Here is a 21,455-nt window from a genome sequence, read left to right as displayed (position 1 = left end):
TGTCCCACTGCCCTGAGAGCTCCTCTTGAGGCCAGAATGCTGTGTTCTATGTCAGGGCGTCCCCTCCGTCGGATGCAGCAGTAAGGACAAGGTTGGCACAGTTGATGCTGACAAACGCTCATGAAATGAAGAATGTCCCAGGCTAATAAGCTTAACGTTGTATTGCTTCAGGATATACGTGGAATTCCAAGCGATCACTTCAGCAGGGTGCTAAGAACTGTGGAATCAGCAAGACACGAACGAGAGAGACATATACCCAACATTCAGCAAATTCGAGACTTCCTTGAACATGAGGTCAGCTGTAAAATTGAGGAAAGAACCTTACTGACCTCGGGTAAGCCCGTCACTGGCCGCCATTTCATTTCTGCACATAGGAAAGAAGTCCTGTTGCCTTTAATAATGTTAAACAGTTTGCAGACTTTGGAACTTCATTGGCAAGTCTCGTACTGTTTGGACCGTTATAGGTTGAGTCTTGGATTTAATTTTAATACTAAAAAATGGTGGGGCGCCTGGGTGGCTCAGTGGGTTGAGCATCTGACTCTTGGTTTCGGCTCCCACATCGGGCTCCATGCCCCGCAGGAATCTGCTTGGATATTGTTATTTCCTCTGCCCCTTCCTCTGCTCTCTCTCTTTCTCTCTAAAATAAATAAATCTTTTTTAAAAAATGCCTGTCATGTGGACTGTAGAGCCAAGAGCTTTTTGGTTTCAAGAGCCAGCGTAGACAGTATTGTAGTATTTTCTTGTGCTTTTCACTCACTGATCGCGAAGGCAATGGAGATTCATGAATGATGGTACTGTTCCAGATAAGTACGTTCCTCAAGTGGATACCCTTTCCAATGGAGAGATACCCAAGGCTGTGCAGCTTCCTCCCAGAAGCAGACAGCTGATAAGACAAAGACCTGTTTTTACCGATAGGACGTCTGTCCCAAAGTGAGTATTTTCGACCCTAAAAGGTTTGTACTCATGTTTATCCCGGTCAGCTTGGGCTGCTATAACAAAATTCTGTGGACTGGGAGGATTGAACAACAGAAAGCTATTTTCTCACACTTCCGGAGTTTGGACGTCTGATAGCAGCATGACATATGGTCGGGTTCTGGTGACAGCCTGCTTCTAGGTTGCTAGATGGCCCACCCTTTCACTGTGTCTCCCTGTGGCAGGGAGAGAGAGAGGTCTGATCCCTCTTCCTCTTCTTAAAAGGACACTAATCCTTTTATGAGGTCCCCAGCCTCATGACCTCTAATAAACATAATTACCTCCCAAAGGCCCAACCTTCAGAGAGTGTCCCTGCGGGGTTAGGACTTCAACACGTGGATTGTAGGGCCACGCAGACATTCTACCCACAGTAACGTCCGCCCCAGCAGAGCGCCACGCTTACAGTTCCTACCTGCCTGTCCTTGGTACCAGCCCATTTCTTGTAGCTTATTCTCTTTAACAAATGTTCAAAAGCAAAAATTACCCATTCCATAGAAATTTATATTGAAAATTACATTATTCGCTTGTGCCATTTAGAAATCGTTTTCTTTTGTGTTTTAGAATTAAGAAAAATATCATAGAAGATCATTTTCCCAGAAAGACTTCAACTATTACGTGAGTACTTGGGAGTGGGGAGAGGGCGTTTAAAAAGCTCTTTCCCCTGAATATTCGTTTTGTTGTAAATTGGTATGTGCCCTGTGATTAACTAAAACCCTAACTATTAAACATCACAATTCATTTGTCACCATTCATTACTCCTTTGTGTTACATGTCTTTGTGTCTTCATCAGATTCTCTGTAAGTCAATAGCCCTTATCACCCTGTGGCCTCCATCCACTAAGAAGTGGGGTCACCTCCAGTCATTTCCATTGTTCCCCTCTCTGTGTCCCATGATTTTCAATAAGCACAATGAATTCAATGAATGATGTTGTCTTTTAGTGGCTGGATCTTTGAGAGTATAATCAGATGATATGGTGTTCTTACAGACATCAGGAATGGTGCTAGACCTTACTCTCTTGGGCTCTCTTAGGATAGTAAGGATCCTAGCTCCGTCACTCATGAACTTGTTCCACTGATTCTCTTGCTTACCTGTTTAGGCCTGTTTTCTTATCTGTTCAATGGGGCGATGCTGCTTTTTTCACAACACAGTTCTATAAATTAAGAATATATGAAAAGAGTTTGGGAGTGCATGGCCAGCTCAGTCAGTGGAACACACAAGTCTTGCAAGGTCATGAGTTGAAGTCCCACATTGGGTATGGAGCCTACTTTAAAAAAAAAAGTAAAATAGATAAAAATTAGAAGATTAATATTTTACAAAGAAAAAGAGAAAAGAAAAGAGCTTAACCTTAGGGCTTGGCACTTAATGGGGACTTAATAAATTATAGGTACATTATTGTTATTAATTATAAGTAAAACTAATCTTATCATAACTGAATTTCATCATCGACTTTTTCTAGAGGTATTACTGCTATAAATATCTCTTCTTGAGGCATTGTGTATATATAATAGAGACAAAATAAATTATATAGATAGTAAGGATGGTATAAATAGAATATAATAGAGACAATAAGATGATTGACCTTTCAAAAGCATTTTTCATGTACAAAAATCTCATAGGAACCTTATTTCATGGGACGTAGTATGACTGAACATTGTCTGGAAAAATTTAAGTAATCAAAGAATATTCTTGAATGAATGAACACTGCTATGAACATCTCACTTTATTTTTTTAAATAACTTTAATTTTTCTTTTTTAATTGTGGCTAAAAAAACACTCACCCAACAATTTCCAAGTGTACCGACTATTGTCAGCCATATGTACATTATGCATAGACAATTCCCTTTTTAAAAAAAATTTTAAATTTTTTATTTAAATTCTAGTTGGTTACCATACAGTGCAATACTTTCAGGAGTAGAATCCAGTGATTCGTGACCTCCTGCAACACCCAGTGCCCGTTGCAGCAAGTGCCCTCCTTAATGCCCATCCCCCATCTAGCCCATCCCCCCCACTTTAAAATGGGGTGCTAATTCAGGTGATGAAGCAGGTGGGATTGTGTCTATAAAAGCGCTCCGTAAAGTACAGCGTGGAGGTAAATTATAAGTAATGATGCTATTTTATTTTTTTTTTTAATTTTATTTTTCATAAACATATAATATATTTTTATCCCCAGGGGTACAGGTCTGTGAATCGCCAGGTTTACACACGTCACAGCACTCACCATAGCACATACCCTCCCCAATGTCCATAACCCCACCCCCCCTCTCCCAACACCCCTCCCCGCATCAACCCTCAGGTTGTTTTGTGAATGATGCTATTTTAAAAGATGGGGTAGTTTTACCACAGAAAAGATTTCTTTCCCCCAAATCCTTGGGTTTTCATTTAGGACCCCTCCGTTCAGTTCGGAGGAAGAGCTAGATGGTGATGACGTCCTCCAGGCGTGTGCATCCCCGGACTTGCTTCCTGCGCCGTCCTCCAAAAGCAACAGGTGTAGCTTTGGGAAGAACACGGTCAGAAGCGACACGGACTGGACCGAGGGAAGTGAAATCGAGGACTCCGATGTTTCTCCCAAGCCCGCAGGTGAGCTCTGGTCATTGAAAATCCTTCTGGAAATTTTGTTTGGAACAGTGGTTCCCGGGGGGGGGGGCCACCAAGCACTGGGAGGAGAGGCTGAGAAACTGCTCAAGGAAAGAATGGGGCTAACCCAGAAGCCACGGCTGCCTAAGGAAGATGCCCAGGGCTTAGCAGCTAATTGACACTCAGGTGGAAGGAGAGGAAGCAGTTGGGGGTGCCTAGGTATGTTCATTTCCGAGGACTGTAGGATCAAAGTACTACATATCTTGTGGCTTAAAACAGAAATTTCTTGTCTCCATCCTAGAAGCTACAAGGCCAAAATCAAGGGTTGCAAGGCTGGTTCTTTGTGAGGGCCATGAGGAGAAGATCTGGTCTAAGCTTCTGTCCTCAGCTTGGAGGGGACCATCACCCTCCCCCGTTCGTGCATCTGTGTCCGAAATTCCCATTTTTATAAAGACACCAGTGGTACCAGATTTGGGTTCACCCTCATGAACTCACTTGAATTTGATTACCTCTTCAAAGGCCTTCTCCCCAAATAAGGTCACATTGTGAGATACTGGGGATGAGAACATCATCATATGACCGTGGAGGGACGCAACTAACGCACACACTGGGCGTCTGTGAAAAGGGCTGCTCTCAGACCCTGGGCCGCCTGGGGAGACGGGTTGGTTCTAAAGGAGCAGAAGAGCCAAGTGTACGGCTGCTGACCGTGTGCTGAAGAGAAATGGGGCTGAAGGGTCATTTCTTAAAAAAAGAAATTCTGTTTAATGCAATTCAAAAATTATATATTTTGAACATACCAGATATAATTCATTTATTGTATTTTATACAATTTTTATTTATATAATTATCATTTTATATAATTATAACTATATAATTATATAAAAGTTTTTGTTTATATAATTTATATAATTACATAAGATTTATATGATTACATAAGATATAACTAATTAATTTTAAAGTAATATTGTTTTTGAAAATACCCCCATGAATATTCTACTCCTACAGACTACCTCACTGAAATTAAAGTTTCTGACCACAGCTTGAATGAGGCCATCCTTCTTTGATTTCGAATGAAACCTTGGGGTGCCTGGGTGGCTCAGTTCGTTAAGCGACCACCTTCAGCTGAGGTCATGATCCTGGGGTCCTGGGATCGAGTCCCGCATTGGCCTCCCAGCTTGGCGGGGAGTCGGCTTCTCCCTGTGATCTCCTCCCTCTAATGCTGTCTCTCTCTTATTCTCTCTCTCTCAAATAAATGAATGAATTCTTTAAAAAAAAGAACATGTTACTGCTTCTGGTCTAGGGGATCATGATTTTTCTAAAAGGAGTTATATGTCTTAATGTAACTTTTTACAACCCCCAAAATATATCAATTGATTTTAATTTAATAAACATGATGATTTGTAATGCTCAGACTCTTTCAAAGTCACTTGTTCAAGATATTTTGGGATCGGAAAAGAATTTTTTTAAAAACTGTACCTATTTTCTGTTGGTCACACAGGAACCGCCATTAAAACACTAACCAAAAAAGTTGAAAAGACGGTTTCAAATCACAGAAATGTGAATAAGCCAGCGGGTGGGATTAACGTTGCTGAGGCGTTCATCAAAAAAGAGTTAAAAGAAGAACTAAAGGTAAAATCACCCTTGCTCTCTAAACACACAGAGAAATTCATCTTTTAACGAATATACCTTAATAACTGTACTTCTTATAGCAAAATGTCAAACAAATATTTAGTGGCAGCCGATGAGATGTATACCGTACCTTGTCTGCAGGATGGTTGCATTTCTTTCTGTTCTGTAGAGAATCCAGGATATTGGAACGACAGTGGGTAAGAAGGCATCACGTGCTTCTTAGGCTTTACAGGTTTTCAAACTCCCATCACGTGTCTGGCTTGACGTGGCCAAATATTAGCGAGTTTGCACCCGGATGCTTGGGACTGGCTAGAACCTGGGCCTCGGCTCCGGGTCCACGGCAGGACCTGACAGTAAGATAGGGACTGTGGGGGTCTTAGCCCCACTTGGGAGCTGAGTGTGCAGAGAAAGGCATCAGGGAGACAAGGGCAGAGCCCGAGCTCTCTTCCCAGAGTGGAGGAAAGGCCCCAACACCTTCCCAGCAGCTCCAACCTGAGGTTCAAGGTCAGATTATCCCAGATTACGTAAGAGCTCTTGCCTGTGGACCAGCCCAGCTTTACTGCTACAACGTAGTGTTTCCAAGATTTTCTAAAGTCACGGCCGGTAGAGTAAGTAGTAAACATGGAAATTCCATGGCAAGAAACAAGGTTCTGTCGTCCTACAAAATGCAGATTTCCAAATCCATTTCCTTGCCCTCCAGAAATCACCAGACATAAAATCTCCGAGGTTCCCCAGCTTCAGATCATCCGGTGTCAGCGGCCCTGTCTGGCCAAGAGAATAACCAAGGGACGCCCGCATGTGCCGCGTCTTTAAGAAACGCTCACGGCTCTCCATGCATTTCTGTGCATTTCTTTCAGTGCGCGGACGTGGATGATGACGACTGGGACCTGTCATCCTCAGAGGAGGAAGGATCTCTGGGCAAGAAAACCGGGAGAGAACGGAAGGAACCTCTCCTTGTGAAGAATGAGGCAAATTCAACTCAAGTGCCAAGTGCCTGGGGCACATCTAATCTGAAGGGGCCACATGCAGAAGGTTGGCTGCTTGAGCGCCTTGAAGCGCTGTCCGTTTTCCAGTTACTCGTGTCCTCTTTAAAAATATCTAACGAAGCTGCGTTGAAACAGCATCGGACAGAAACACTGCTGGTGTAACAAATACCATGTGCTTTGTGCACACTTACTCCTCTTCAGAGTCCTTTCGCCCGGGTGTATTTAATTTGGACCGAAACTTTAGTCTTTAAATTTTAATGTTATTTTTGAAAATGCCCACACAGATACTCTCCCCATACAGGTGCCTCGCGGAAATTAAAATTTCTGATATTACAGCGGAATGGGGCCATTCTTCTGGCAGTCTTCCTGTGTTAATCTGTTTACATATTAAATGTTTCCCTTTATTTTCTTTGAGGAAAGATTTCTCTTGCAACACTGTAGCCAGTGGGAGGAATTAGAGAGGAGGCCAGGAGCTGACATTGTTTCTGGATGAGTCCTAGGGTCTGGCTAAGTCCAGTAACTTAACTCCCAATATAGTTAATTTTTAAAATTATAAAATGTGATTTGTAATTTTTGTCAAAGTAATTCTTGCACATGGTGAAAGGTCATCTAGAAGGGCTTGTCTGCGCCCTTCCCCCAGCTACAGCGCCCGCCCTCAGGTCTGTGTGGCACCCCAAGGTCCACCACGTCTCTTGATAGTAAGTCAGACTACAGATTCCAGGCTCATCAACTTTAGAAATGAACTGTTTTTTTTTTTTTTTTAAAGATTTTGTTTATTTATTTGACACACAGAGAGAGAGACAGCAAGAAAGGGAACACAAGCAGGGGGAGTGGGGGAGGGAAAAGCAGGCCTCCCGCTGAGCAGGGAGCCCGATTTGGGGCTCAATCCCAGGACCCTGGGAATATGACCTGAGCCAAAGGCAGATGCTTAATGACTGAGCCACCCAAGTGCCCCTAGTCTTGAACTCTTGATGTCCTGCTAAGACAGATGGGGGTGTGGCTCATTTTCTGCTCTCAGGACAGCTCTCAGGACTCCTGTTGGGTGTTTTCCTGCCCCCATCTGTTAATTTTTTTTTTAAAGATTTTTATTTATTTATATGACAGAGAGAGAGATCACAAGTAGGCAGAAAGGCAGGCAGAGAGAGAGAGGGAAGCAGGCTTCCCGCCAAGCAGAGAGCCTGATGTAGGACTCAATCCAAGGACCCTGAGATCATGACCTGAGCCAAAGGCAGAGGCTTAACCTACTGAGCCACCCAGGCGCCCCGCCCCATCTGTTACTTTAAATTATACGTGCAAACCTCCCTGCCCTTCCCATTTTCAGCAAGATCTCTCACCACATCACTTTGTAAGATGAGCCATTGCTGCGCCAGCCCTCCAAGTCATCTTTCCTCTCCCCCAGAACATGAGCCGGGCCTTTGCTTTCTCACGGTGCCCATCACTAGCTTATCTGTGCTTCCTAGTGAAGCCCATCGACCCTAGAAAACCCATATCTACCATTTAGTTCCTCCTTGGCTTATTATAATTTTATCCTCCTTTCTTCACACCTGTCACTCAGAGTCAGTAGCAACAACAGAACGTTCCTGAGCGCGGTTAAGGATCCTGACCCTGGGCTGAATACAGAGGAAAGATGCTGAGTGGAAACCTCTAGACAAGGGTCCCTCATGGTTCCCTGGAGATGTGGCCGTTTTCGTGGCCCTGTAGCCTCCTCCAAGCCTGTGGGAGCTGGGGGCGTGGGGATTAGCCAACAGACCTGGACACTGAGCGACAAATGACAGATTTTTACAGGCTCATCACTGGAGCTCCTCTTCCTCTTCCTCTCTCTCCCTCCACAGGACTTCAAGACGAATCCAGCACCCTGAAAAGCAGCTTAGTGACGGTGACTGACTGGAGCGACTCTTCAGATGTGTAACCACCGCCTCAGGGGGGTCAAGGTGAAGACACGGGCAGGTTTCCAGCGACCTGCCCACAAGACCCCCACCCCCCGCTCCTGCCTTACAGTATTTCCCACGAGAACACCGAAGCTGATTCCAAGAACAAGGATCTCTTTAACAGCACCTAATTCAGTATCAGAAAACAAAAATTGTCAACAGTATTTTGAAGCATATAGAGGTGTTTGACTTCTGCTGCTTAAAATTAATATGTCATTTGAAGTCATAAAAAGTTTTTTCTTCAGAACGGTACTCTAGTGTTTAAGTGTATTTTTTCAACTAATTTTTAAGTGAATTTTTTTAAACTTATAGCAGGTTTCAGTTTGAATTAAAACTTTTTTTTTAATATATCTTATGTCCATTTTCACACTGGAAGTGTTTTATTATAAAATTCCATTAATACGCTTAAAATTGAATTAGTGGAATCAGTGAAATCTTAAGAGTAGATTGGTTATTTTTCATATAGAAATAAGTTTAGAATTATAAAAATAGAGCTGGGCTAAGTTAAATACATTCTCCAGAAGTATGTACACCATACTCCAACTTGAGCCCTTGTAAGCATGTTGTTATTAAACAATTATTTTACAACGTTAAATACCATTTCTGCAGTATAAGCTCTACCTTGGATATTTTATGAGTAAAATGTAGCTGTTTTCAATGTCAATTAATTTATCAGTATATGCAAAGGTTGAGTCATTACTGAATTCATACGTGTATGTCGGGTTTTTTCCCCACTCTTTTCAAATGCCAACCCATATTATAAAATACCTCAAAACTAATTAGTTCTGTTCTTAACAATTGTCAGTGGTCAGAAAGTTCACATAAGCTGTCTTTTGCATTTCTTTTTTACTTTGTGGTACTATCTGTACTCTGCCCCCCCCCCCCAAAGTAACATTTTAACTAACAGTCTGTTGGGTTTGGATCTCTTTTCAGTTCGCCAACTTTTCAAGTAAAGCCTTCCCTTACCTCACTGTGACTGCGGCTGAGTTATTAAGGATGAGTTCCAGAGCCAAACTTACCTTGTTGGGAGGTCCGGCTCACCCTGTTAGCTGTGCCACACGACATCCTGATCTGAAGCCACAACCATTTGTATTTCTGCCCCCTCCCCCACCTCCCCCAAGGGTCCTTTTCACTTGTCCACTTGCACATTTTAAGCACTTCCCACAGGGGCCGTTTTATGGAAATGCACTCACTTTCTATGTAAGCACTTTAATAAAAAAATATATTGGCATTAATAAATGCCAAATCAAATTTCCATATAGGAGGACAGAGATAAGCAACACACCAGAGCCACACCGTGCCTGAGAAGGCACACAGGCCACTGGACTCATTCAGTCACTTTTCCAACAGATATTTATTGAAAGTATGTGGGTCTATTTTGTGTTTTGGGTTTTTTTTTAAGACTTTTTTATTTGAGACAGAGTGAGAGCGAGTGCATGAGCAGGGGGAGGGATAGAGGGAGAGGGAGAAGCAAACTCCCTGCTGAGTGGGGAGCCTGACGTGGGACCCGATCCCCGGACCCTGAGATCATGACCCAAGCCCAGACCCAACTGACTGAGCCACCCAGGCACCCCTATTTTGCTTTTTTAACATGCATCATTTGCTCATTTAATCAGAACAACTTTGGGAAACGGTATTTATCATAATCCTCATCCTGAAGGTGTGAGAAATGTAGAATTATTAAGTAATTTGCCCAAAGCCATACAACTAGATAGTGACAAGAGCAAGCTTTACTCGGGTCTCTGTGCTCTGCGTCTCTGCTCCCAGTGGAAAGGGTTGCGGAAATGGGATGAACTCTGCTATGCAAACCCAGTATTTAAATTAAGTCGCCCCATCTGTGTTGCAAAAGCCACTCCTTGAACTCCTCTCTTTCAACCTACCATGCTGTCCTCGGAGATGTGGTTCCTTCCAGTGGTCTTTGCATCCTGTGTTTCCCTTCACCCATACTCAGCTAACACGCTTGTGGTTCCCAACAGAGCTTTTCTGTGTTTTCACCACCCCCTCCTCTCCCTAAATTCTTCAGGAGCTAGAACACTTCAATACAATCTAAACATTACCTTTAGTACCTTCAGCACAGCTCTGAAATAAAAAACTTGGTTCTAAACACACACCCATAAAATCCTGCCCCCCACATTGGCCTGTAGCACCTAATACCCCGTTGTGGCTTTCATTGCATTTGTATCCCTAGAAGAGATATTTATAAATATTATATATATAGTATATATCTTATATTCATATTTATTTTAATTATATATTACATGTTTATATATTTTCACATATATTTCTACATATTATATATGTATATATGTAATACAAAGATCATTTTTTTAGTAACAAACTTGTTCATTTCCTCTTCTTCCCACTGAGCATCTTCCAAATAACGTGATTTTTCCCTTTTAAGTCTTTAACGCTGTTCAGAGACCACTGGGGCAACTTACATGCCCTGAAAAATGGTAGGTCTCTCCATTACCCAGAGTGGCTGTGCACACAGGGCCCGAGAGACACGCCGGAACTCACCCATCACTGTGAGCAAGGCAGGTGCCACGCAGGCTCTGGAACCTTCCCCAGAGTCAACCATGACCAGCGTCTCTAGCCAGGTTCATGCTGACGCTTCAGCCCTGAATCTGCTTTCTGTATCAGAGAAGCCTAAAGCTGTTCTTTAAGGTGGACGTGCCAGGCAATGTCCTGGCCCCATTAGCCTTTCCTTGAGCGGTCACTGCGACTCACACTGGTGACAAAGAGGTGTAAGAAACTGGAAGTCGTCGCGACACAACCAGTAACCTGTCCATTCAACCCAAACATCTTTTGAGGAACAGCCTCAGACTTCCCCCACACTGTTCATAAGACACCACTCCTTACACACCTTCTGTTTAATATAGGAAGGAAGAGAAACCAGGAATGGGGACAAAGGATGCCACGTCTGAATGATCAAGAAGGCTCCGTTACACATACTTGATCCGCTGGTGCTAAATTCTTCTCACGTTCTATAAATGTACAAAATATGTACAGATCCTGTAAATAACCTGTTTATTTTTTTATAGAAAGCCACAACAGAAAATGATTAGAATATTGACATCCACACAATCAGCAAATTCTCCAAATTCATGTTTTAAAAATAGTTTGGATGTGAATTAGAGGAGGGCCTCGAGGAGGGGGATCATACGGTGAACAGTTCACTTTTACAATAACTCGAGACAGCTCGCAGCAGGGCTCTTTTCAGACGTACGCATTTTTATCAAACTGTTTGGAGGGGGTTGTGGTTTTAAAATCTCCTTCTGCTCCATGATACTTTGTCCGAGAAGACAGGACGGACGTGGCCCCGTTGTAGGAGTATCCCAACCTGCAAGGCAAAACATAGTCTGGCAGATCCTTGTGTACACGGAGAGCAGAAACCATCACCCCCTGCTTCTGTCCCAGCAGTTTCAGACCTTCCCTGATGACTCCGAGTGAGCTTTCTCTCTTCCCCTCTCTCGACACCACTCCCCACCCACCCAACTGTCTCACTGTCATTTCTGAACAGTTAGTGCGAATTCAGCGGAAGAAACTCGAGCTTGTTCGTCTGCTCAGTTTTTCTCTTTTAAAACCCATCTTCCTGGACCCTGGGGATCGGAAGGACCTTCGTCAGGATTCTCTATGTGAAAGTGATGAGGCTTTTAATTATATATTAATTATAAAATATAATATATATAATATATAAATTATAATTATATATAAATTATAAAAACGGTGAAGTTTACGCAGGAAGCCCTATCGTTCTGCTCACAGAAATGGCTCTGGAGTGTAAGAAGGTAGAGCTCTGGGTTTTTTTTTTGTTTTTTGTTTTTTAAATTAACTTTAACTGTATATTTATTCTATTCACTGTATTGATTTTAGTTAATATTATCTTCACTATATGTCCCAAACTTTTACCAATCCTAGTTTTTGGACATTTCTGAGAATCATGTGAACAATCTCTAACTTGCCCTACCTGGAATAATTTTAACAGGTCATTCCTGTCTCTTTTCCATACCTGGGAGGTTTGTTGTTGTCAGATATTGAAAAGCAAAATATGACTCCACCAATGATGCAGAGCGAGGCTCCTGCCCATCCGATAAACAGAGCAGCTCCTAATTCGTACCTGCGAGGGAGTGCGTACAGGTGTTATGGTGGACTTATTTGGGGCATAAACAGTGTTTAAGACCAACGAGCCAAGATTGCCTAAATGCTCATCGCAAACGTTTGCTACCGCAGCTTGTACAGGAAGTACCAACACCTTGTATCTGTATAACGCATTAAACTTCCCTCGACGTGTTTTTCTAGCCACCTCTTGATTGTATCTTCCTGACTTCCCGAAAGGAAGAAGAGGTGATCCCTGCAGGCAAAGCAGAAGCAAAGCCAGCTGAGGAGCCCAGGCCTCCCGGCTCAGCTGGTACCTTCTCTCTGGGCCCGTCTGAAGCTCACAGAATGTTCCATCAAACTGGTCCGCTGCGCAGGGTAAATTATTTCACAGAGTCCGGTCAGAAAACGGCGGGTTCCCTTTGCTTTCAGTTTAATTCAATTCAATAAACATTTCTTTGCAAATCATGTACGAGGTGTTGAAGGATGGCAGAATATGCCACCCCCAAACAGGCCACTGGGGCATGAGGGTTATTTTGAGCTGAAGGCAGCAGTGGAGAAGCAGATACCAGAAAAGCTCTCCACCCCTCCCCATTTGTCTTAAAGCAGGACATCGATTTGTAAAGATGTCCCTCCCAGCCCCCCTACCCTGCCTAGCAGGAAGGACAGAAGTTAATCACCAGAGAGCACAGTACACTGGGGGGTGGGGGGGCACACAAAGACACCAGGGGGATCTTCATAACAAGCTCAACTAACCAACCATATCTTCCATTAGTTCCCCCATAGATCTGCCTTCCCAGTCTGCTGCTCTAGTAGGTCAAAGTCCTTTTCTCTGGTCTTGTCACCTCTCTCTGAGCTTACTGTTCTTTTATTTAGATACCATATAAGCCCAAGTTCTAACCAGCCCTTTGAGTTACTCATCACTGAGGACTCCTACATGTCTCCATGATGTGCGTGTTAACCAACTCTATTTTTCTCCGGTTAATCTGTCTTTTGTCAGTCTAGTTTATAGGGTGCAGCTAAGAACCCAGGAGAGTGGGGGCGGGGAGAGAAAGTTAAGTTCTTCCTCCTCTACAGAGCCCATACAAAGTCAGTGCTAGATACAGCACTATCTTGCTTATCACCACAGTCTAGTGGGAGATAAATACAAAATAACATCATTTAGCAACAGATTGCCATCTGGCTATCCACAGCACTCTGCTGATGCCTCAAGCCGATGCAAAGATCCACCCGATACACAAGTCAGCTCCTGCACTGGGCAGGTCCCCACACAAAGATACAAATGATGCTATGGAGAACAAAAAAGGAAATCACTTTTTGCTGTGGAGGACTAAAGGAAATCCTTTTACGGGAGGAGCACTCACCCAGAAAAACAAATAAGGAATGACAAAAGTATACCAAAGTGTTAGGGCTGTGTGTTTTCATGTTTGCCTATCCTTATTCTGACGAATAGGGATTTTTTTAAATAAAGAAGTGATTCTCAAGTTTTTTTGGCCCATAGATTTCTGTCTCAAGGCAACGACTGATGGACGTTACCCTCAACCTAATGGGGATAAAAAGAAGTGGAGACCCCAAGTGGAAGGGGTCTCTTTTGGTCACGCAGAATCTGCAGAAGAGCTGAGACAGGAAAGTCAGAAGTGAGGGTGACAAGGGCCAAGGCAGGACTAAGGCAGGCTCCCTCCACAGCCAGTCCCCTGAGCCAGGCGTGGCGGGTCAGGCTTAGGTCTCAAGGCCATACTGCGCCATTGAGAGCAGGAGGCATGTCCTGCCTGGGCCCATCCTGAGTTTTGCCTCATCTATTTCTACATGCTGTGTCACTGGCCTGAACTCCTGGCTGGGCAGGGGTAGGCTCTCTGGTCTGACACAGCAGTGAGGGAAGAATGGCCCCGACTGCCAGCTGGGAGAAGTTAGGAGCAACACTCACTGAAGATTAGGAATGTTGGGTCTACTTGCTCATTTGCAGATCTGGCTACGGTGGCATTTTCACAGCCTGCATTTGCTGCCGCGGGGTCCCTTCTTTTCTCACTCTTGTGTTGCCTTTTCTGGGAAACCCAGGGGGTCACTGAAGCAAGGAAGAGCCTCAGCAGAACAACCAGGGGGTAAGACCTCACCCTGAAGTAGAGCACCAACTATGTTCTGGAAACCAAGAAATTCTCCACATGCTCCCAGGAACAGAAGATTGCTGTAAAGGGAAACAAAACACCCTCAAACTGCACACAAAAACTGGCCCCAAAGGACTCAGATGCACTGGTTAAAAGAGCTGGCCAGGCCAAAAGCGTGAAGTCCACAGTTCTGTGAAAGATGCCTTCATTAAACGATATCCTGAATTTCCACAATCAGCCCTTTTACAATGTCTGAACACAATCATGAACATAAAAAAAGAAGAGTGCCTTCCAGGTTGTTAAGTGCAGGTCATCCAACCTCTTTAAAACATCTGAAAGTCCTAGGGAGCCCAGATGGCACACTCGGTTGAGTGTCTGACTCTTGGTTTCCGCTCAGGTCATGGCTTCAAGGTCACAAGACTGACCCCATGTCAGGCTCTGCACTCCAAGTGGAGTCTGCTTGAGATTCTTTCCCTCTCCCTCCCTGTCTGCCCTACCACGTGTGCGCATGCTCTCTCTCAAAATAAATAAGTAAAATCTTAAAATGAAGAAACAAACAAAATTCTGCACGTGCTATGGTAGTAAGCTGGAGCCAAGCACCCCCTGTCACGCTGTCGCTGTAAAGACAGTCACAAGTGAGCACACTGAACATTTCTACTTGGAGGACATTATCATGGGGTTACTGTTCAATGATACTTTCTGTTTTTCTTTTTTGTCCTCCTAGAGTTCAGACAGTCTTCACTCCTGAAACTATGCCTTAATATTACTCTTCGTGCAACTACCCCCTGAAGCTACAGCCAGAGGTTTTTCTTAAAAAAATATTTAGGGGCGCCTGGGTGGCTCAGTGGGTTAAGCCTCTGCCTTCGGCTCAGGTCACGATCTCAGGCTCCTGGGATCGAGCCCCACATCGGGCTCTCTGCTCAGCAGAGAGCTTGCTTCCCCTTCTCTCTCTGCCTGCCTACTGTGATCTCTCTCTCTGTCAAATAAATAAATAAAATCTTAAAAAAAAAAATTTAGATTTCTAAAAGAGGATTCCAGTGCTGGCTACCACGATTGATTAAAAACAAACTTCTAATTATTAATAATAGTCAATCAATGGCAATGGTGATAGAAATCATAAACCATGGCTCAGCACTGTGAATTCACTCAAAGGAGCACGCAAACGTGTATACAGTGTTGTCACAAATCAGAAGATAAATTACTCAGGCGGGCCAAATGTCAGGACATGCCTTTATATTCATTTACGCTCATCTGGAAACTTCCTGAGGAATCATGGGTTTGACTTAGGCTAAAAACTGGTTCGTGTATTCCTATTTTTAAATATACTTTCATTTTTCTTTAAGTCTGTAGATATAGACTCTATTCCAAGAAAAATTTCATTTCCACTTGAGTTCCTTGTGAGTTCTGTCAGAGACAAACAATAAATAGTACCAGCTCAGAGCCGAAGTCTCTGAGAGACTCCATGTCTACACCAGCAATTTTTAACAAGCTGGCTTTTGTGACTTGGTCCTTTCTCTCGCAGAGACTTTTTCTTCTTCCTTCTGTGAAAAGACACGTAGAGCTGACTAACTCAGCAGGGACTCAAATTTACACCTATCAGTGTGCGTGATCTGGCAAAAACTGGCTGGTATTACCGAAAGACGGGATTGAGGGAGAGCAATATAATATCCACTCAGATTCGTTCCAGAGCATGTCTCCTTTGACACTCACTGGGAAGCTTAGTCTCTGCCTAAAAATCTTTCTTCATTTTTTTGGGTAATGCTAAGAAGCTGACTTCTACACCTCAGAAGATCAGCAAATTTCAGGTGCTCTATTGTAGGTCTTTCTTTTTTTAACCATGCCCTCCTGGCCCCAGAGCAGCTTCCCCACTCAGAGCATGCCCTCTTTATTGGGCTGCCACGATTGCCGATGTTTTCTCATTATTCTAAAAAGCTATAAATCTGCTTAGCACCAGACAGATCCAAGATTGTCAAGGAGAGGACAGAATTTCGTTTCATGGATCAAAACATTGTTTTTGGAGTACCTCAAATAATCCACTCAGCTGGCAGGACTACTCAATTCATGTATTAATTGCCTGACTTCAATTCATGTATGTCATTGAATGTAAATTTAGTAAATAGAGGAAAACTTTACTTCCATCCAGAGGAATGAAAACAAAGACTAATTCCTTAAAAATTCCCCCCAAAAGAACCACAAAGATTGAACACATTCAAATGTCCTCCACACTACTGGGTGAGATTATTCTCACGCACCTGGCTGTGCCTGGTAGCACACCGGAGGCCTTAATTCTGATCATCTCACACTTCAACTCGTATTTCAGCCCTGTAACCTTCATGGTAATCCAAAGGCATGGAATGGAGAACACCTCTTATTGACACCTCCACTTTCCATCTTCCTTGCATCCAAATCCCTGTCATGACTTATCAGCCACCCCCAGGGTGCTCGTGTAGCCTACTGGGGTCACCAGCACAGAAACGACATGCCAGGCATTGTGCTCATCCTGTATTTCGAGGAGGATGAGAGAGATACAGCTGTGCTCTCAACGATCTCTGAGTCCCGCAGGGATAGGCAGATACTAATAGCAGCCTCAGAGTGGAATGAAATTTAACAGCAGCATCAGAACAGCATGATTTTGCCCAGTAAATATTATCTGTTCTCCCAGATCCAGAGATGTGGTTCAAGTAAACGCCCACAACAATAGCGACGATTAGAGTCAGCTCACTGTACTAGGATTTGTGTGTGTGTGTGTGTCAACATTTCGTTCTTTGCATAATTACACTCGATCTTCACTCTAATCCTGAGAGTATTGCTACCCCGTTCTACAAATGAGGAAACTGAAGCTCAGGGAGATGAAACCACATGCCTCGGGCCTCAGCTCAGTAAACAGTAAAACCAGGATTTAAAGCCCAGAACCGTGATTCCAAACCTTGAGCCCTTCACCACCTCTCCTTCTTCCCTTTACAGTATACTTTAGCTAAATAAAAGATTTTATCAATCTGAGAAAATACAATCAGAGCAATGTACTTTTCTAGTTGTCATTCCAGAGAGGAGGGTGTTTTCTCTCTCCCCAGCTCACTGCCTTCTCCGTGGCTCACGAGCTCCAGGGTATGGAATTTCTTCTGAATTCCCCTCAGGCTGTCTTCTCACCCCACACAAAAAGAGGTGAGTGTAGTAATGAAAATCAGGGCATGTTGGACTGGAAAAAAAAAAAAAAGAAAACACAGCAGCTCTGGCAAAACAAAAACTGGGTTGCGAATGAAAAAAAAAAGTCTCCTCCTTTAAGACCCCCAGAGGAATGACATGACCTTGCTGAAGGTCACAGAGCTAGGGTCCAAGCCCTTGACATCTAAGACAGTGTGTTTCTTCAAACATATTGTCCTACTCCTCATTTTCACCAGGAGTAGTAGCAGCCAAAATAAATATTCCAGTTACCTGAAAATAACACACACACACACACACACACTCTCTCTCTCTCTCTCTCTCTCCTTGCGTTTAGAGTTTAGAAAGTATACCATATATTATCAATGTAAATATTTTAAAACTGAATTCCATTGGCATGGAATTAAATTAAATTAAAGATTAAATTAAATTAAATTAAAGATGACCACCTCAAGTAAACTTTCAACTCAAAGGCTTATATAATCCAAGGTCTATATAAATACATGAATAGATTTTATATTAAAGAAGTATTCTAGAGGTATGATCCACAAACACACACATATACACCCCCATTATTCCACACTCTTCTTCTGGGGGCCAGCTACTGGGACGGGCTGTGGGGTGCCCATCCAGCCTGTGCATCTCCCCGCCTTGGGCCCAGTCTGGTTTCCCTTCCACAAACCCCTCAGAGAACAGTTCCCTCCCACTGCCTGTGAGATGCCACAGGATTCAACACCCATGGCTTCCCAGGAGGCTTACAAAGTAGTAGCAGGTGCCTTCCAAATGCTGGATAAAAGAAAAAATAAATAAATAAATAAATAAAATAGGAAGGGGTAACTTAAATAATAAGCATCCACTAACATGGAAACTTCATGGAGAATCCTCATATTTAGGAAACACAAAATAGGGATGCCTGGGTGGCTCAGTTGGTTGGACGACTGCCTTCAGCTCAGGCCATGATCCTGGAGTTCCAGGATCGAGTCCCGCATCGGGCTCCCGGCTCCGCAGGGAGTCTGCTTCTCTCTCTGACCTTCTCCTCATTCATGCTCTCTCTCACTGTCTCTCTCTCAAATAAATAAATAAAATCTTAAAAAAAAAAAAAAAAAAAGGAAACACAAAATAAAGACTGATTTTTTTTTTTTTTTGGATGCCAATTCTAAATTTTTCTTCTGTGGCCAGATTAAAACAGACAAGCATGCATTATCTTTCTCTGTGTTATGACTCACCAACAAGGTCGTTCAGAATCCTACAAATGGCATATATTAACAACAGGTAACACTTATTGGTGACATACCACATGCTACTGTGGTGCATATATGTTTCTTCTTCAATCCTCTTAACATGGAGAAGCAGGAGGGAGTAGAGCTCTTAACCAGACAGATAACTTCATCTCCCTAAAGATCCCAGAGGAGCAAAGATGAGGCCAGGAGCTGACCTGCTAACTGCCTCTTCGCCTCTCTACTGCCTTCCCCTTCCAACATCCTGTAAAGTGCACAGTGAGTATCTTTACAGAAGTCCAATTCTTGCCAAGTATTCAGGGAAATTAAAAAAAAAAATCCACAGTGTAACTTAATATAATATTAGCCAAGGTAACTTACAATCTAGAATAAGTATCTCCTGTCTCCAAAGTTTCATAGTTCACTTCAAAAACAAATCTGTTGGGAAGGCTGGGTGGCTCAGTGGGTTAAGCGTCTGCCTTTGGCTCAGGTTATGATCCCGGAGTCCTGGGATCGAGTCCCGCATCAGGCTCCTTGCTCAGCGGGGAGCCTGCTTCCCCCTCTGTCTCTGCCTGCTGCTCCCCCTGCCTGTGCTCTCTCTCTCTCTCTCTGACAAATAAATAAATAAATAAATAAATAAAATCTTTAAAAAACAAAAACCCCCAAATCTGTTGTTTGGCAATGTCCATGCCATTAAGCTCCATGCATATGGACGACTGGGGGGGTCTACTGGGTTTTCTTTGATTTCAGGTGAGAAATGATGTATTGAGTCCTACTGCTCAAGCCGGTACAGTAACAACTTTGCACACCAACTGTGAAGTCCGCATAGCGGACACAGCAGAGGAGGCTGTGATTCCAGACAGGAAATTCCTAAAACAATTGATGCTGCCTTGGGACCCCTGAGGGCACAGCCCGCGCCACTGAGCGCAGGTCAAGAATCCGTGTGTGCGCAGGTGGGTGTGTGTATTTGTTTGTGTTGAGAAAAAAATACACAGATGAACTTGCAGCAAAAAGCCTGGGTCAACAGAACACGTATCCCGCATTTTATTCAGAATCGTCCACGGGCTGCCTGGAAGCATTTTAGAATCAGCGGGTGTTGGGGAAAAGTATGCAGGACAGGTCTCATGAGGAGGGCCTCCAGAACGTCTGTGCACTGGACAGTTTCAAGCGGTTGCGCGTCTCTAACTCAATGCTATGACCAAGGTGATCAGGAAGAAAGAAGAAAGTATTCAACCCTTATTTCTTTTAAATGGTTCCATGCTAGGTCCCCTTCCAAATGCCTTCTATCTGAGAGCCAAGCGTTACCACTTCAATGATATCGTTTCAATGTCTCCAGCATTTCAAGACCCATCTCTCTGTGGCTAACCTCAACATACCACATAAAGTAAGGAACAGTGACATTAAGGTACTCGGCCTAAGCATCAGTATCCTTAAAAATCAAAGTTAACATTTACTGAGTCCTTACTGTGTGCTGATGCACGGTTCTAAATCACTGAATATTTATTTATTATCCCCGCATTACTGACGAGGAACACAGGGCCCAGAAAAGATAAGGATCTTCTTCAAGGTTACACGACGCATAAGTGGCAGAGCTGGGGTTTCCTCCCAGGCAGCCAGAAGGACGGAATCCAGGTCCTCGCTCTGAAACAGTGTATGTACACTGTCCCCATTCCCTTCAGCCTAGCTCCACAAACGTACTCAGTCTTTCCACTGCAGGAGAGATGCAGGCGGACAGACAGGCAGACAGACAGTCATGCACCACTGCTGTCAGCCCATCCTTGCTACAAGTGTCACGGAGCATGGGCTAGGCACAAGAGATTCCCAAATCAGCAAGATGTGGTCTCTGCTTGCAGATGCTGCTGGTCTAGCCTGGGGGAGGGAGCAGCAAGGGCGGGCAACAAACAGAAGCACGCAGGGGGGCACCTCCGCAGGACACAGGTCCTGCAGGATAAGCAGGAGCGAGCCAGTATGTGAGAAGGAGAGGGAAGGGGGCCTGGGAGTGGTGGAGGGTGTTGCAGGAAGCAGAGTCATCCGAAAGCACACCCAGCTGGCAGGAATCATGACTTTAGGTGCAGGTTGGTCAAAACAAAACACATTTGGTTTCCAAGTGTATTTTTAAGTCATGCTAGCCTACCAAAAGCATCAGAGCCATTGTGGTGATCTGAAGCGGCCTGGGCTCCGACTAAACGCAGTGAAGGCATGGAATTGCCCTTCTTAATATTTCACCGCTGAATTGTTTCTGTTCTTGATATCTGACACACCCATGGAACCCTTTGTCCAAGAATCTGTGAGCTGCTTACCAATATTAAGCCACTCTCCAGATAATCTCATCAGTGGAGTATGCTTAAATAAACAAACATTCATAATTCATTAAGTTATAATGAGGACAAAAGAGAGAAGTCAAATATCTTGGCAAGGTCATGTAGTGAGATCGATATTCCTTTGAAACACACCCAGGAACATGTGTGTAATTTAGAGAGGGACTCCTTGAATTATCCATTGTTCGTTGAACTGGACAGATAACAAGAAGAGAGACTTTATCAGAGTGTAGACAGCTGTTTATTTCTAACTACTAAATAACTACAGTGGTGAAAAGCCTTGACCTGAGTAAAGCTTAAGCCCTAAGGTGGAAACTTAATGTATGCCAAGAGTGAGTGCAAGGGATAAATACATCTATGGTTTTAAATACTCTGAAAATAATAGGAAAGCCCGGAGGATAAGGCCCAAATGTGAGACTATCTGAGCCAAAATATTAACAATAAATCTCGTATACTAAAAGAGAATAAATCGAAG

At 43.6% G+C, this 21,455-nt stretch overlaps 2 protein-coding genes across 3 annotated transcripts in view; one reads left to right on the top strand and one right to left on the bottom strand.

The window, feature by feature from the left end:
• Positions 1-8,913, top strand: part of LOC111147005 (DAZ interacting zinc finger protein 1) — a 47,909-nt gene extending 38,996 nt beyond the window's left edge. Inside the window, exons 14-20 of the mRNA XM_022502844.1 lie at positions 172-342; positions 809-930; positions 1,534-1,587; positions 3,356-3,549; positions 5,045-5,175; positions 6,033-6,207; positions 7,994-8,913. Coding sequence (XP_022358552.1) covers positions 172-342; positions 809-930; positions 1,534-1,587; positions 3,356-3,549; positions 5,045-5,175; positions 6,033-6,207; positions 7,994-8,070 — 924 coding nt within the window. The 3' untranslated portion in view covers positions 8,071-8,913. The remainder of the gene's footprint in view (positions 1-171; positions 343-808; positions 931-1,533; positions 1,588-3,355; positions 3,550-5,044; positions 5,176-6,032; positions 6,208-7,993) is intronic.
• Positions 8,914-11,099: 2,186 nt separating this feature from the next.
• LOC111147025 (claudin 10) overlaps positions 11,100-21,455 on the bottom strand; it is a 132,146-nt gene continuing 121,790 nt past the window's right edge. For both annotated transcript variants that reach the window (XM_022502873.1, XM_022502875.1), the window contains exons 4-5: positions 12,099-12,206; positions 11,100-11,429 (exon numbers count right to left, since the gene is read on the bottom strand). In XM_022502873.1, the coding sequence (XP_022358581.1) occupies positions 11,306-11,429; positions 12,099-12,206 (232 nt within the window). In that variant the 3' untranslated portion in view covers positions 11,100-11,305. The remainder of the gene's footprint in view (positions 11,430-12,098; positions 12,207-21,455) is intronic.

Source organism: Enhydra lutris, unplaced genomic scaffold, assembly GCF_002288905.1.
Source record: "Enhydra lutris kenyoni isolate GAN:26980312 unplaced genomic scaffold, ASM228890v2 scaffoldscaffold15, whole genome shotgun sequence".
Lineage (NCBI taxonomy): Eukaryota > Metazoa > Chordata > Mammalia > Carnivora > Mustelidae > Enhydra > Enhydra lutris.
The sequence above is the reverse complement of the archived record's forward strand: the minus strand, read 5'-3'. Positions and strand labels throughout refer to the sequence as shown.